The sequence below is a fragment of the Ixodes scapularis genome, unplaced genomic scaffold, assembly GCF_016920785.2.
Source record: "Ixodes scapularis isolate PalLabHiFi unplaced genomic scaffold, ASM1692078v2 ptg000460l_1___fragment_1__unscaffolded, whole genome shotgun sequence".
Classification (NCBI taxonomy): domain Eukaryota; kingdom Metazoa; phylum Arthropoda; class Arachnida; order Ixodida; family Ixodidae; genus Ixodes; species Ixodes scapularis.
The window spans coordinates 1064329-1080512 of NW_024609981.1; the positions used below are offsets into that span (position 1 = coordinate 1064329).

General features: G+C 43.4%; 2 protein-coding genes across 2 annotated transcripts in view; one reads left to right on the forward strand and one right to left on the reverse strand.

Annotated features, from left to right (window-relative positions):
* LOC120842550 (A disintegrin and metalloproteinase with thrombospondin motifs 16-like) overlaps positions 1-16184 on the forward strand; it is a 197089-nt gene that overhangs the window by 45795 nt on the left and 135110 nt on the right. The window lies entirely within an intron of this gene.
* On the reverse strand, positions 13858-14846 carry LOC120842551. The gene has a single exon (XM_040213687.3). The coding sequence runs from the start codon at positions 14820-14822 to the stop codon at positions 13947-13949; it is 876 nt and encodes a 291-aa protein (XP_040069621.1). The 5' UTR covers positions 14823-14846; the 3' UTR covers positions 13858-13946.

Sequence of the window (16184 nt, forward strand, 5' to 3'; positions counted from 1 at the left end):
GCGCAAGGGAGGCGGTGGCGGAGTATCGGGTATCGTTATCGGAGTCATCGGAGCGATCTACTAAAACTCTCTACTGTTCAGTTAGTAGTTAAGGGTGTAAATCAGTTTGTCCCTGGGCTAACACCCTTATGGCGTTCAGGCAAGCACCCTTCACAAAGGATGCTTGCTAACACCCTTGGTAAAGGGTGCTTGGCGTGAAATGTTCACCTGCTGGGGTGGCCCATCCACCCCAGCCAATCTGGCGCCGGGAGAGTATCATGCGACGGTTTGGTTATGTGGAGTTCAAGGTCACATGATGCTCTCTCGACGCTGGATTGGCTGGTAGCGTCCGCCGCGCTCGGACGAAGGGTGAAATGAAGTATAGACCCCAGTGAACATTTCATTGGAATGTGTCCAATACACATATCAGAACTTGTAAATTGTACGAAAATCATATATGGTATTGCATATTCTTATATTATTATCATATGATTTACAGCTTATCATGTGTACTGAACACATTTACACTTTCTTCACTTAAAGGGATTGCCACATCACCACATACGAGGCACGTGATAAAGAAATAATGAGTCACACTAAACACAACTCACTTCATGAAGAAGTAATACGAAAGAGCTCCTTGCAAGCCACATCATAACCCCGTGGACACTTGGGAAGTGTTACGGCACCCCCCTTTTTCGAACTCTAAGTGAGCAAGCAGTGGCCCCAAGCATCGCACTGCACGGCTGAACCATTGTGAACATCATGGTCTGCCACAAACGAAGCATGCAAAGCTTTCCTGTTTGGAGATCAAGTGACATGTTTTGTTTGTCTCAGAGGATTGCAGGCAACACGCTTCGCTTATCACTTGTCTCCTACGCCCATCTGTTTACTAATTGGAAGCAGGGTAGAGGGGATAGTTTAGCCCTTGACTGAACCACAGCAGTATTTCATTAGGTGAAGCTCATTATGACATCAATTAGAATGTGTTAAATTGAACATTTATTGAACCTTGGGAAATGGAAAATACAATGTATGCCATTCCATGAAATAAAGAATGCTATCTGCAAATATGTAATGAAAAATACTACAGAATGAACTTGCACTCTACGGCAAAACAGCAAACGTTTCAGTAGAACACGCTATCCTCTTGCTCACGTACAAAGAAAATTATAAAGTTCTGGAAGACGACTATGGATAAGGAACTCGTACAGCTAAATTATAAGCACCTCGTCTACAGGAGGTCAGTATTAGTTATCACAGAAAGTGCCCAACATTTAAAGAAAGAAAAAGAAAACATGCCTCCATAAAACCTTCTATCATTCATTCTGGAAGCAAAATAAAAATTAACCTGATAATTCTGGCGAGAAATGTGGATTATACACTTTTAAAACAGCTCACAAAACGTCTCTTCAACCACATACCTTTCTGCAAACATTGTTAAAAAATTTAATTACGACTGTCCTTGGATCGGCGTCGCTCAAGCCAAGGAAAATCCTCTCCAGAGCAACCAGTGTGTTGGAGGCCTTGCATTCGTACTGGATGCTGAGCAGCCAATATGCTGCCAACAACATGCACAGCCCCTCTTCTGCATTAAAAACGAAAAACAAGCGCTCACGATCCTCAACAAGGTGAAGAAAGTCTGCATCGTCCAGCTCTTGCTTGTTGTAGAGGACACATGGTGTCGGTGGGGTGTTCTCGTCCTGCGTTAGGTAAAAGGATAAAGCAAAACATATTTTAATGTAGAAGGCCAAAACTTCTTTGCTCTTGTCAACTGCTATTATTCGCTGCTGTTAAGGCCATGAGCATCAGCCTCCACACAGGCATACAGTGCTTATGTTGGAACAAGTAACCGGCGTCTGCAGCAATGTAAAACGAATGAAGAATTACAATCGGGGCAACATCACAACATGCAAGCATTGCGATGTAATCTTAGGGGCACTCGTGAGCATCTATATTTCTGTGCCGAAATGCATTTCCGAAATCTATTTGTGTTTCAGTAGTGAAATACTTTTGTGATGCATTATGATACGCTGCTAGACTTATGTATCTTGTTACATTTATTGTTAGAAATGAGGTGACAGGTTTGGAGATAAAAAAAAAATGCCACTCAAAAATCCGACGCATCACTGGTTTATTTCTGCAATGAGTGATTTTTTGCTCTGCTCTCACTTTTAACTTCTACAGCGGCCGGTTTCCTTTCTGCTGACAGCAGTCTTCCTGTGTACATTTGAGGTTATTGTATGGGTAAGAGGCCACCAACAAATGCACAGATGAGAAACAATATGTCTAAAAGAAGAAGGCAAAAGCAGGGACGTTTGGGCAGACACGCTTTGTCAGGCAGTGTCATCAGTCGACAGCGTTCATTGGGTGCGATAATGGGTTCTTTTCGGTATCAGCAAACATAGCCAAGGGAAGTCAAGTTGCAAAAAAAAAAAAAAGGGACAAACACCGACAGAAGGCGGGGAGCTTAGGTGCTACAATCTATGTTTGCCACAGACGCACCCTTCTCACCTAGCCACCCTGCATTTATGAACCGTATAGGGCTACGACTGACTATAACGGTACATGCTAATATTTGTCTCTTGGCCAATGTTAATTTTTTTTGCCTCCTCCTCTACACTGAAAAACCCAAAGATAAAGGTTACAGAAAACAGCCAACATAAAAATGTTTCGCGTGTAGCTGTAAAAATTAATTTTCAAGAGCTACATTTTAAGTACAGTCGCCGGCCATATGAACTCCCCCGTCCAAACACCAACCGGTGCAGCAAAAATTCAGCATGCAGCGTGTCGAGGTTGACGGCCGCGGTTTTCAACGGTGGAGGGGGTGATTACACATTAAAAGGTGCTCGTGATAATATATTTCTACAGCTATCTATGATACATTGTTGCGTTTGCACCTCAATGCACCCCTCGAATCCGTGACAGACAAAGGTGTTCTGACAAAATATACAATGAGCTGTCTGCGTCAAGAGAAGAGCAATCTCGGTGGCCCAAAAGGTAACCAGCAGCTGCTGGATGACTTCATGTAAACGGACTCAGAATTCACGGGCTTGGAGAGAGGTGCAGAAACTATGTGACATTCAACTGAAAAGTTAATAAGCTCAAATTATTATCCATTTTAAGCCAAAATCCATGATTCGCAGATGCCTATTATTTTCACAATGAAGCCAAAGGCGAAACAAGTAGTAGTCCGTTGATTTATTGCCGAATAGAGTACCAAACTGGATGCTTTGCTTATGTTTGGAAGGTTGCAATGACAAATGCAATACTTAATTGGGTGAAAAGCAAAGTTTTGTAACAATTATGTGCATGATTACATTCTACAAGTCGTTTTACGTGTATACACTCTGCACAGCATTCTATTTGAAAGCTAACAAAATTTAAAAAAAAAGGCCGTGAGACTTCTGTCGATGCCTTCACTGCGTGTTCGTGGGACTCGGCGGACATTAGTAAAGGGGATAACTGACACAGTATGTTGACTAATTGACCAAAATCTGTTAGCTTTGTAATTCATGGCTTTATGGACCATGTTGCAACTGCAGTTGTAAAAGCCCGTAAATATTAAAGGCTATCCCTATTTAAACCATTCACAAAAAGCCAAGCGGCTTGGAGGTATTCATTTTCCAACTTTTGTGTTTTTAATGTCGCATGCAAAAACCGTGCTTAGCTTGAGCTCAAGATTTCGTGCCGTTAATAATGGGCAGAAGAGTGACCTAGTCATACCGGGTACGTCGTCACTATCTCGACTGTGTGTCCTTGGCGGAAGCATCGGCGTCATACTTCCAGGATAGTGAAGGTGCGTTCGAAGCAACCAGGTCCGCACGACATCCTGAGGCCTTCTGCGCGCAAGATTTTGGAATTGGGCGACGAAAAGGCAGATTTTTATCACTGAATATTTCGAAACTTGTTGCCATTCGCAAATTGTGTTAATTGTGTTAGTCTTTAATATTCACTGCCTTTGAAACTAGAATTGAAACATACCCCATAAAACCATTATTAAAAATTTTGGTTAATTAGTTTTGAATAACATTCTGCTAAGGGTTTTCCCCTTATGTAATGTCCTCTGAGCCCCACAAACCCACATTGAAGTCAACATCCAAGTAACACTCACGCCGTTTTTTTTTTGTTTTTTTTACTTTGTTTGAATTAAAATAGAAAGCTTTGTATTTATGTATATATAAATATAATAAATACCGGGTGCATGTGCATGCAGCCGTGCACCATCCCACTATAGAGGTCCACTTTTTTCTGAAGTAAAACTGGTTCAAACGGACAAGGCCAGTTTTACATAAACCCCCAGCACTGCATGTACCAAAGACTGCCAAACATGATTGCTCACCTCATAGAACACTCTGCGCGGCTTGAAGATAGCGGCGTGCGGTCTTTGACGGTGAATCTACTCGCTTGGTGCAGCTGGGACCTGCAATAATTTCAATACCGCTTACCATATCCCACAAAGTAACAAAGAAAAGCCAGTAATACATAAGTGTACAGCAGGACATGTCCCAAGGACCGCTAGAAATTTTCGCTCGATTCATAGAACACTTCATGCGACAAAACCCTGCATTAAGGACCGATTGAACTTAGTATAAATGTTGCAGAAAAATAAGGATCTGTATTCAGCTGTGTCAAAACACGTGATCTAATGTAAAAATTGTGTGGCCTTATAGAAGACTACTGAAATAATTTTGACTAAAGAGAGTGACCACGAGTGTATACTGAAAGAATCACTAACAATGACGAAACCTAGAAATCTATTAGTGCCTTCCCTGTGTTTTCCCATCGAGTGGAAGAAGTTTCTTGGCCTATATTTTTGTTAGAAACAGGTGTGATGCGTCCGTCTGTTTTTTTTAAATCTTGATGTTGTGCATATTTTTTTTATTTCCTAGGTTGAAATCTCAAGGCATTCCCTGTTGTTTGTTCAATCACATTTACCCAAATGTTAGTAGGTTGCTTTTTTATGTTTACTGCCCTTGGGTATGTCAGGGGTTGTGAACAGTAAAACGCTGTAAGGCCCAGGAAGGAATTCCCTTTGTAAAGTGGTGGCAAGCAGAAGGGAAATCGTAAAGACTGACTTCAAGTCTTCCCCTACGTTTTCTTTTTTGAGTCGCCTATTCATTTTTTGCCCATTAATACTCACTTGTGTTTGATACTTCTCTGCGTTTGTGTCGTCCTTCAGAGAATCCGTCTTTAATAAATTATGTCTTTAACCTGATTAGCTAGCTTGCACCCTCGTTTTTGTTTATTAAGAAATGACTGTAGGATTCAACTGCAAACACGGTGTTAATGCATACTACTAAATAGCAGCATACGTTTATTGACTAGTGCTGATGATTGGACTAGTTAGTAGCCAATTATTGAAAAGAAATCATAAAGAATATGGGAACGGAGGATATGAACACAACACAGCGCTGTGTTGATCTCCTCGTTCCTGTCCGCGCCATTCACATTCCATGTTTTTAATAACACATTTATTACTAATTTTCTGCTTGGCATCATCTGTATAGGGGTTCACTGGAACGACCCATCTGCTATTGCATTCACTTTAGGGCAGCTCCCCCTTCCTCATGGTGCCATCGCTCAGGAAGTGCAAGGCGGGTGTCACTCTCACTCTTGTGGTTCAGTTCCCCAGGTTCCCATAGGTTTCAAGCTGCAAGCCAAACTGAGTCAGGCCTTCCAGCCCTGCAGGAAATGTCAATTCCAGTCTTTTAGACGTAGACACCCACATTTTGCGTGTACGTGAAAGAAGCTCTAACAGAGAGGAAACAAAATGATCGGCCTTTTTTTAATGCATCCTTTTCTTTTGCTGAGAACATACATAAACGTTACACGCTATTGTACATACAGTGGTTCGGCTTAATTTAGGAAGAGCACTTTTTTTCATATAACTTTTATATAAAGAAAAACTCAATATAATGGGTCGGGCATAAATGGTTGCTATGAACTGCCCTATACGTTTACACATTACCTGATATCATCAAAAGAGTAGAGTAGCGTAGGGCTGCACTGCACCAATTACGACTTTGTAACCAATTAATACTTGGCATTTATTTGTTTATTACTATTGGCTATTATTCTTTGACAGAAAGAATAACCGGGCGAGTTGGTACGGTGGTAGCGTTTGAACTCCATCAAATATACAGGTTTGACATTAGTTCATTTTTTCCGCCTTTTTTCATGTTTTTGCTTTTTCCAGCTGCTCTGATTTTTGTAAGGGCTTTCGCCACTACTAAAAAACGTGACATCTAAACTCCTTTTATTTTTTGCATCACACAATTGTAAACGTAAAAAGTGTGCCGGTTCGGTAAACGCGAAGAGACCTAATTGTCTAGTGTCTGGTATGAACGAATCCAAACTTAGTTTTGACTAGAAAAAATACTTGGGGACAGGAAAAATCGTAAGGCATGAGGTGGTGGACAGATGCATTAACGCGCACTGATGGAGGGGGCCCGTTTGAGAGTGAATAACTAAAGCCATAACATTAGGAGAACTCTAATACGTTTTAGGCGCAAACTATGGGTATAGCTTGCTTGTAATATAAAGTAATCATATTTATTTAAAATTTATTTATTTTTCTAAAAATTGACAAACATGCCTGCTCGAACGACAAATGGCAAAATTTGGAGGTCTGTATCTCATGAAATAATTTAATCATTATGATATAATTTGCAGATATTATTCTACTAATATATAGCTAATATTTAAAAAAATAACTAAGGTATCTGTGTGATACAATAGTTAGGATATATTTAGTCGAACATGGAAAAAAAATCAAACAAAGAAAAATTTCGATGCGAATAAAAAAAAAAACACCACCCTCGATTTTTTTTAAATTTAGGTAACCTGTTATACTCTATTTCGGCATTCATTTCCATTAAAAACATGTTGCATCATTTTATTGAGAAAGAAGATACAACTCCCCAAAGTAGGGTCCTTTTTCAAAGCCTACACTTAGCAGTGTTTTATACAAGAACTGACTCTGAGTTCCAGTTTCATGAAACCAACACACATCTTTTATATATTTTTATTCAGATGAGGCCAATGATAACTAAAGAAATCGTTCACACACTTAAATTAAGGAGAAACTACTGTGTACAAAGAGGTATCATATTACGGACTAGTGATCCGAGAAAAGATCATGCAGCCATCGGCCACTAGGAACTTTGTTTACTTTATTCTCCTGCGACACTATATGCTATTCCCTCTTCCGCTCTACCTTCATCTCTCTCTCTCTCATATATATCCCTGATATATATCCAGAACAAAAACATGTTCAAGCATTCCCTTTCTGCGTGGTAGTGTTCTGTGGCTAGCAAAAATCATTTCCTCGCTAAGCTCACGATTATGGCAAAATAGTTGCCGGAAACCGCAGACGACACTCGTCGCTAGTTCTGGCAAAACGGCCGATACAATCTTTTTTTCGCATTTCCCCGCTCGCTGTCAAGGACAAGGGGGTTCGCTTCAACCAGCAAAACATGGCCGCCGACGCCTGTTTACTGAGCAGTCATGCCTGTCGCCATCTCACTCGCTGGCGTCACGGGCGATAATATCAGGCACAAAGGGGCACACCAACCGGCAGCATTATCCCCAAATACTCGAGCCTCGCGTAAATACATAGAGTGTAAACGCTGTCGCCATGTTATCGTAGTAAGACCGCCCCCCCCCCTCCCCCAACGGGGGACTGCAGTACGCGACGGCGTACTAACACAACGGCGACGATATCGACATCGCGGGCTCCGAATTTTCCCATAGTTCTACTCCACGGGCATTTCTCGAAACGCTTGATATTGTGTACGCCCGCCTGGAAGGAGTTCAGGCGCGTAGTTAAGATAAGGCGGTTCTCCGCGGCAAAAGAAAGCAATTTCACAAAAAGCTTAAAAGCGGCGGCGACGCGTGTGCGGTGAACGCTTGTAGTTTTGGTGTAGACAGGGTGTGTGTGTTCTCGTTGTTGACACCAGCCGGCGATAAGGCACTGCAGGCGGTAGCTCAGTACAGCAAGGGCTAATCCGAGTGACCATCAACGTAACCCCACCGCCAACCCCTCGCGAACCGGTCGCCGACATGGCTCAGGCTGTGTCATGAACCACGTGGTAGAAGCTCGGGTGCTTTCATATCAGCGCGTGGAGGGACGACAGCAGAGCTGGCAGTAATGTAATTACTGTAATGAAATTACAGTAATTTAATTACTTGTTCCAGTAATTAGTAATGTAATTCATTACTTTTTGTAGCAGGTAATTTAGTAATCTAATGAATTACTCCAGCGACGGTAATGTAATTAAATTACCTAATTACTTTTTCGCACCGGGCATATTTTTTGTGTCCACAATGCACAAGGCGCTTTTCTTTTTATTTTACTTTTTCTTTTTCCTCTACACCTTTCCAAAAAACGCTCTTTGGCCGCCGCTATGTTGCTGATGCTGATGCGGCTGGTGCGACTCTCGCGCCCGCTATCAGCTAGACATTTTCTGCCACTCTCTTGAACTGTGAAAACCCGCTCAGCGCGATTCTCTACCTATGTTTTGCGGTTTTGCATTCGACGTTTTCTAGCCCCTCTTGAAAGTTTCCGCTTACTTTTTCTGATGCATACTGCGTACCCTCTCTGTGTTTTCGTCCACTGTGAGAAATAGGGCTGGTAAGTGCCTTCCATTCGAGCTTTTCTGCTCGATATTCTCGGGAAACGAAGGAGGGGAAGTAGGTCGAACCAAGGCCGCTGGTGGAACGGCCCTCGACGCGATTTTGCGAACAATGACAAGTGTTCTCCCCCTCCCAGAGATAATCCGCGTAGGGTCCTCAGTCATTTCCAAAAATAGTTGTCCGGGTTGGAGTGGGAAACGGATCAGTCGCGTGCGTTCCTCTGTCCATCGGTAAACATGCAACAGAGAGTTCAAGCTGTGTGCCATGAACTGTGTAAATAATGTAAATAAAGTTATCTGTAAAAGGAAGTTATCAATAGCACCTTTATATTTAAAAGTATACAAAAGTAATGCGAAAGTAATGTCATTACTTTTAAAAGTAATTTGTAATGGTAATTAATTACTTTCTGGCTGTGGTAATTTGTAATGTAATTTAATTACATTTCAGCAATTTTCAGCAAAGTAATTAGTAATGTAATTTAATTACAAAATATGAGTAATTTGGCCAGCTCTGGACGACAGTGCGATTCCGGAAAGTCTTTTCCGAAGGCCGCTGACCACAATTTTTTGTCTGGAGACTTTCCCTCTTTCTTCCTTTGACGTGGATCAAGCTTTGCCGACAGCCTCAGTTGTGACCTCTCTTTTCAAATGTACGTTTGCAGTGTGTGAGCTCCTCAGCCTCGGACTTGTCACTTGTGCACCCAGTAGTTCTTTCACTTGGCAATTATATGCCATCAGTTGGGGTTTAATTTCTATTATTTATGTATACATTATGAAGACGTCCGTGAGCTCCGAACGAGTGTTTTGTGCACATTACTTTTGCAAACACAAAAAGACTATACCAAAGCAGCGGAATTTTCGAAGTGTTGGCGAGTTGGACCTAAACTCGTTGAAGCAAATTCTTCCGCCTGACTGTTCCACCAAAGTGAGTGCGACGGACTACCTGTGCTACCATTGCTTCATGCACATCACTAAGGAGATCTCGATGCGAAGCTCAGAGCAGTGCCCTGACATATTTGTGCCAGCTGAAGAAGCAATTGAAGATCTAAATCGCAGCATACTACCTACAGATGTGTCGCCGCTGAGACAACCAAGCGTCGTAAGAAGTCGGGACAGGCCTGCCTATGTCAAGAGAAAGCAGACAGAACTGGAGCAGGTTGCTGTCAAGAATATACGCTCAAGGCTACGTATTGCGTACGACAGGGACGCACCATCGGGGTCGTCCGAACCAACATGCTCCACATGCACTGAGTGGGTGGACAACTTTCGGCAGGCCTTTGAAACCGCGACCTCTCTCCGGGAACGTTGTCAACTGCTTACACTCCTGCCGTCAACACTGACGAAGAATGAGGTTCAAAAGATGATTCCACAGGCCTCAATGTACCTCATCAGTAAATCCCGAAAACTCAAGGAAAAGCATGGCGTGTGGTATGAGCCGGATCCTTACACGAGGTGCAAGGTGAGCCCTGAGAACCTGTCTGCTGCCCTAGAGTACTTCACTAAAGGCGAGCTACAATGTTCGCGCCAAAGTCCCAACCAGAAGGACGTCATCTCTGTCATGCTCAACGGAGAGAAAACGTTCGTGCCAAAGCGCTTCATGACACGCTCAATACGAGAGGCCTTCCGTATATACAAAGACAAGCATCCCGATTCCGGCGTTGGGCTAACGAAATTTTATTCGTTGCGCCCTAGATGGGTCCAATCTATTCCACACCAGAAAGTGTGCGTTTGTGTGCGCTGCGCCAATTATTATCTTTGTATTGCCGCTCTAGAGAACGTTACAGGCTCAACATTCAACACTGGTGAAATGAACTCGGCATTTCTGTGCGACCCAGCAACAGAACTGTGCCTTCAAGGAGACTGTGATCACTGCCCAAAAGGCCAGTTTCTTACACTCCAGGAACTTGATATCCCGTAGGATGAAGAGATTGTGCTTGCAACATGGGAGTCCGGCGACCTTGTGAAAAAAAGTTTGGAACCTGAGACTTTCCTAAAAGTCATCCAAGTGACGGTTGGAAGTTGGGTACTTCACAACCATATCCGGCAAACGCAAGGTAAAGCGATCTACGATGAAAAACAGTGCATGCAACGCGGGAGCATTGTCTTTCATTTTGACTTTGCTGAAAACTGGACCATCGTGCTTCCTGACGAATTGCAAGCATATCACTGGAAAAAAAAAACAAGTTTCGATATTTACATGTGTAGTGACGACAAGAAAATCTACAAACAGCTTTGCCATCATCAGTGAGGACCTGTGTCACGACGCCGCTCACGCTTGCTTGGCTCTAGAAAAAGTGAAGTAGTGGGTTGAAGACAACGTTGCGGTATACTCGTACGTGACGTACGTAAGTGACGGCGCCGCCAGTCATTTCAAGAATCGCTACCAGCTTCACCAACTTGCAAAGGACGATTGCCCACAAGCCCAGTGGTTATTTTCTGCATCTGGACATGGGAAAAATGCATGTGACGGAGTTGGCGGACTCGTGAAGCACCAGGCCACGCTGAACAACCTGAGAGAACGTTCAGTAAGCGCAATTCAGACGGCCAGGACAATGGTGAGCGTTCTATCAAAGAAACTGAAAGGCGTGCATGTTGTATATCTGGACGAAAAGGAGGTTGTTCGGTATCGTGAACAAAAAAAAGAAGAGTGGCTGACGGTGCGCGCCTTCCCTGGCATTCAGTCTTGGCACGCGTGGCGGCTCAGCAAGTCATCAACAGAAGGGACCTGTGACGTATATGTAGCACGGACAGTCGGATCTGCTTGGAAGCAACTTTATTAAATGGGTACAGCGAGGAAAACCTTAGCGTAAAGTGCCGAATTTGATTTCCCAAGGACTGCTCGTTTTGAATGCAGGGACATCTTATTTATCACATTTTTCTTCACGGGGTATTTAACCTACTGTTTTTGTTGGTGGTTATTAATAATTTTTATCTGATCACTATAAAAAAAATCCCAAAATGTTATCCTCGAGCAGGATAAAATATATCGGCTTGCCACGATTCATTCATACACCGAGAGCATCGAAGCTGCTCCAGTTAGGCACTATGGCATCCGTCACCTGAAATTGTTTGTAATCGTAAATACACAGCCAACCTAAATATCTTACTATTATATCTTTGGTTTTGTGTGTGGAAGTAAAGTTATTTATTTTACTCTAGATATAAAATATACCGGAAGGTACAACTTCACACTGCATCATCTTTTCTCAAATCGTTAGTCTCTAATATGATACCACTTTGTACGCTTATGTAAAATGCTGTATATAGTTTCTCCTCCCTTTTACTGTGTGACCGATTGCTCTTTTTATCAATGACCTCATCTGAATAAATGTATATAAATTATTTGTGCAAGTTTCATGAAACTGGAACTCAGAGTCACTTCTTGTATAGGACACTGCTAAGTGTAGGCTTTGAAAAAGGACCCTACTTTGGGGAGTTGTTTCTTCTTTCACAGTGCAATGATGCAACATGTTTTTAATAGAAATGAATGCCGAAATAGAGTATAACAGGGTACCCAAATTAAAAAAAAATCGAAGGTGGTGTTTTTTTTTTATTTGCATTGGAATTTTTCTTTGTTTGATTTTTTTCCCATGTTTGCCTAAATATATTGTAACTATTGTGTCACTCAGATACCTTATTTATTTTTTCAATAATAGCCATATATTAGTAAAATAATGTCTGCAAGTTATGTAATAATGATTAAATTATTTCATGAGATACAGATTTCCAAAGTTTGCCATTTGTCGTTCGAGCAGGCATGTTTGGCAATTTTTAGAAAACTAAATAAATTTTTAATAAATATTATTACTTTATATTACAAGCAAGTTGTACCCATAGTTTGTTTGTAAAAAGTTTTAAAATTCTCCTAATTTTATTGTTTTAATTATTCACTTTCAAACTTGCCCCCTCCATCAGTGCGCGTTATTGCAACTGTCCACCTCTCCCTGCCTTACGATTTTTCTTGTCTCCAAATTTTTTTTTTTTTTGGTCAAAACTAAGTGTGGATTTGTTTATACCAGACACTAGACAATGTCATATAAAAACATCAGTTGATTTAAAAATGTCGACCAGCCACCCTTTGGTTGATCTTATCTGAAATCACCCGGTTACGCTCTTTTCAAATAACGAAATAACACAGGGCAGAAGCATAGTTAGAATCAAGCATAGCTTAGCAAGCACACGGTACACGACAAAGTTTGAAACAGCAGCCCACTTCGCAGAAACAAAAGAAAGTTGCTTACCGGCGTTTGCACGAGTCGTGCATGGGCGGTTCTGAACTTACGGGCGTTGGCAAGACGCAGCGTCTCCCAGCTCTCAGTCATCGATTGTTATTCTTGAACACGGTATTCGTAAGGAAGATATCTAAAATATCCACTAAAACGGCTAAAACGTAAAAAAAAAAAAAAAGATTTCCGAAACCTCTGGAATTTCAACGACCATTCAACCGAGCCCAACGGAAGCTGATTGCAATAGCGATTGCCTTGCGCAGTCTTCAAGAGTCTCTTTTCCTTTTTATTTATTGTTATTTTTTTTAGAACGATACTAAGCAAATTATTTTTGTATTAGTAACAATAAGATGGTCATTAGAATAATAATGTAAAAGATTACAAAAAGTGAGTAAATCTTAGGTTTTATTTAAACTTTAGGTTGTTTCTTTTTTGTGTAAACCGAAACCGAAACTAACTTGAGCAACGTTTCGGGAACATGCTCCTCGGGAATACTTTTTCTTTAATATTGGGGTTAGGGGGCTGAAATTTGCACAGCTAGTAGAAATTGAGCTCCTCTTTTCATTTATGTAATTTGTTTGGTGATAGCTGCTCTAGTTCAATATCTGTGCTGCATGATATGCATAAAAAGCACCCGTCTTGTGCACAACTTTTTCACACTAATTATAAAGATAGGGCAACCTAAATAGCCAGGGTGGTTCCCCAATAACTACAGACTGTGAGTATCTATTTGAATCAGCAATACCTAAAATATTTTTTGATATAAAAATAAAAACTTTTTGTGTCAGTATTTTGAAAATTTCACTTTTTGTTTAGTATTTTCTAAAAAAAAGAGGTAGTACTTATCTTGTAACTAACAAGGTTTGCACACTCTGTGCACTCTCAGAAGTAGCTGTGTAAAATTTCATTGCGATTTGACAAATACAAGGGGAAAAAATTGTGTGTACAAACTCCGGAAACAGGCAAAAACACCTATTTGAGAAAAAAGCATTTCAAAGTTTATTTTTATGCCAGATACCAAATGTGACAATCAAACCACATGAAACTTCAAGATGATATAGTCCCAAATGTCTATTTCTAGACCCCCAGACTAAAACTCTCCTGCCTAATAGGTAGAGCCCTCACGGTCTTTGCGGTTAGAGTCCTCCGCACGGGCACGCTTCAGCTGACGGCGTCGATGAGACCTGGCCTCAGCGGTCAGCTTTGCAGACATGCTGGTTATCCTCTTCTGGTCAGCCGCACTGCTCAGATGGACCAGCTGCTTGGAAGGGAGGACTCCCAGCTCTTCCAGAACTTGCTCGAAGCTGGAGTGGCCCCGATTGAACCATAGCACAGCAATGGCAGTGGCGGTCTCCACCGCAGTCCGTGCAGCAAAGCGGGTCTTGGGGCACAACATCCAAATCTTGCTGTTCAAAGACTCCGCAGCATTTTGTGTCTTCACCCGCAGACAGCGAGCAAGGAGCTTGATGTCCGTCAATCGTTTGTAGATGGGAAGCACTGCCTTCCCTTGTGCTTTGGTGAGGAGGGGTGTGTGGGCCGGAGCCGGTGCTTGTAGAGCTAGTGCCCGCTTATGCTTGCACCAGGACTCCTCCCCGTCAGGGCAGAACTTGTGGCTGCTGGCTCCGTCAGTCGAGCATGAGTGAAAATACGATGCCCAGATTGAACAGTACATGCCTCGCACACTCCCTCGGTTGCTGGTGATGGCAATTTGGTAGTACCGCTGCAGTTGTTGAATGGTCTTGTCGCCAAGCTTCTCCTCACGTGGTAGAGGAGTCTTTAGTTTCCTCAGTGCTGTTCCAAGACGTTTGGCGACATGATTCGTGCAGTCTTCCTTCGTCACCGCGGTGGACCCATACACATCTGCTTCCGACACTGCCGCATACGCCTTGCTGTCCCCGTCGCTGAGGAATGTCGTAAACTGCATCTTTGTGTTGTCTGCCTCTGTCCTACGCCAGATGCGTAGAGCTGCTTCAATTTCCATTGCATGTGACGAGCAGTTTACGTTCTTCTCGCACACCGGAGAATGAAATGCCTGCCACACTTCTTCCTCTTGCTCGTCGAGGATCTGGTGCCTGTTGCAGCCGTGGCAGTAGTTAGACAGCACCTCGAAATCCAGGCAGAGGCCTGTGTCCACAGAAATGGCAGTGCCAACTCCATTGTGGCTCTTATGTCCCCGTTTCTGCCACGTCCCGTCAAACATCACGGCGATGTCGCTCTGACCCGCTTCAGACGCAGATGCTCGCCTCGCTTCTGCAAGGTTGTCGGAAACGGCTTTGGTGGCAGCGACGTGGACTTTTTTCGAGATGTTGGAGAACGTCTTATGATGAAGCGGTTTCGGGAGACCAAGGATGCCGCAAAATCTAACCAGCTGGTCGTGACCGATGCCAATCGCGCGCGCTGCGAGCACTTTCACGTTGAGCGCAAAGCTGTCGCGGGCGCTTCCACGGCTCTGTTCCGGGTCGCTCATTTCACAACCAGCGGCGGTCGCACGCTGCGATGTATACGCAGCCGAAAGAACTTCGGAAGGCCACGCAACGTTTGTACACTTGAGCTCCAGCAAAGATGCAAGACCCTTGCGTTTGTTCTCAACTTCCACAACGGCGAGTTCGCACTTCCCACATGTCCCGCACGTCGCGCCGCTCACAAGTTGCGTCAGAGTTTCACTTTCGCAGATAACGGCGTTTCCGCCGCTTTCCTTGTCAACGGTTTTATTATCGCAAAATGTCATCAGCTTCTTTTCCGAAGCACTCACGGAGTCCAACACGTCGCTGATGTGTTCCGATGCGCTCCGTTGCCCGGCACGCGCTTCGCTCGAAGAGCTCGTAGGCGCGTCGCCATTCTGCTGGAGTGGTAGGTCCACGGGGGGAGGCACTCACGTGATCGAATGACGTTTTAGCGAACGCCCACGTTTCACCGAATGACACTTTAGCGCGAATAGTCGGACGCCGCGAAGCGGCCTTTTCGGGTGGGCCAAGTGGATTCCCATTTTTGTAATGAGCTGCCGCAGACTGTCGCCGCGAAGCGGCGTATAAAGCGCAGCGCGGCAGATGGGTTAACGCGCGCCCCCGTTATTCGCTAAAACGACCATTCGCTCAAATGTCGCTGTTCGCTAAAATGTCATTCGCTCATGTGATATGAACCCGTCCACGGGTGGGTCCGTCGCATTCCTCGCACTTTTGCGCGTTTGCATGCGCCTTCCCTTGAACGGCCGCAGTGACCGGCTCTTCCGGAGTCGAAAGTTGCGTTTCTCGACGCCATTCATCATGAGAAACTCTCGATAGGCGAACAGAAAACGTAGTTCTCCTTTCAGACAATGTGCGACGTAAAGCGAGCGGAAAAGATG

What these genes read in the sequence shown, in the direction of transcription:
- LOC120842551 (XM_040213687.3), bottom strand. Translation starts at nt 14,822, where the DNA reads ATGGAAATTGAAGCAGCTCTACGCATCTGGCGTAGGACAGAGGCAGAC.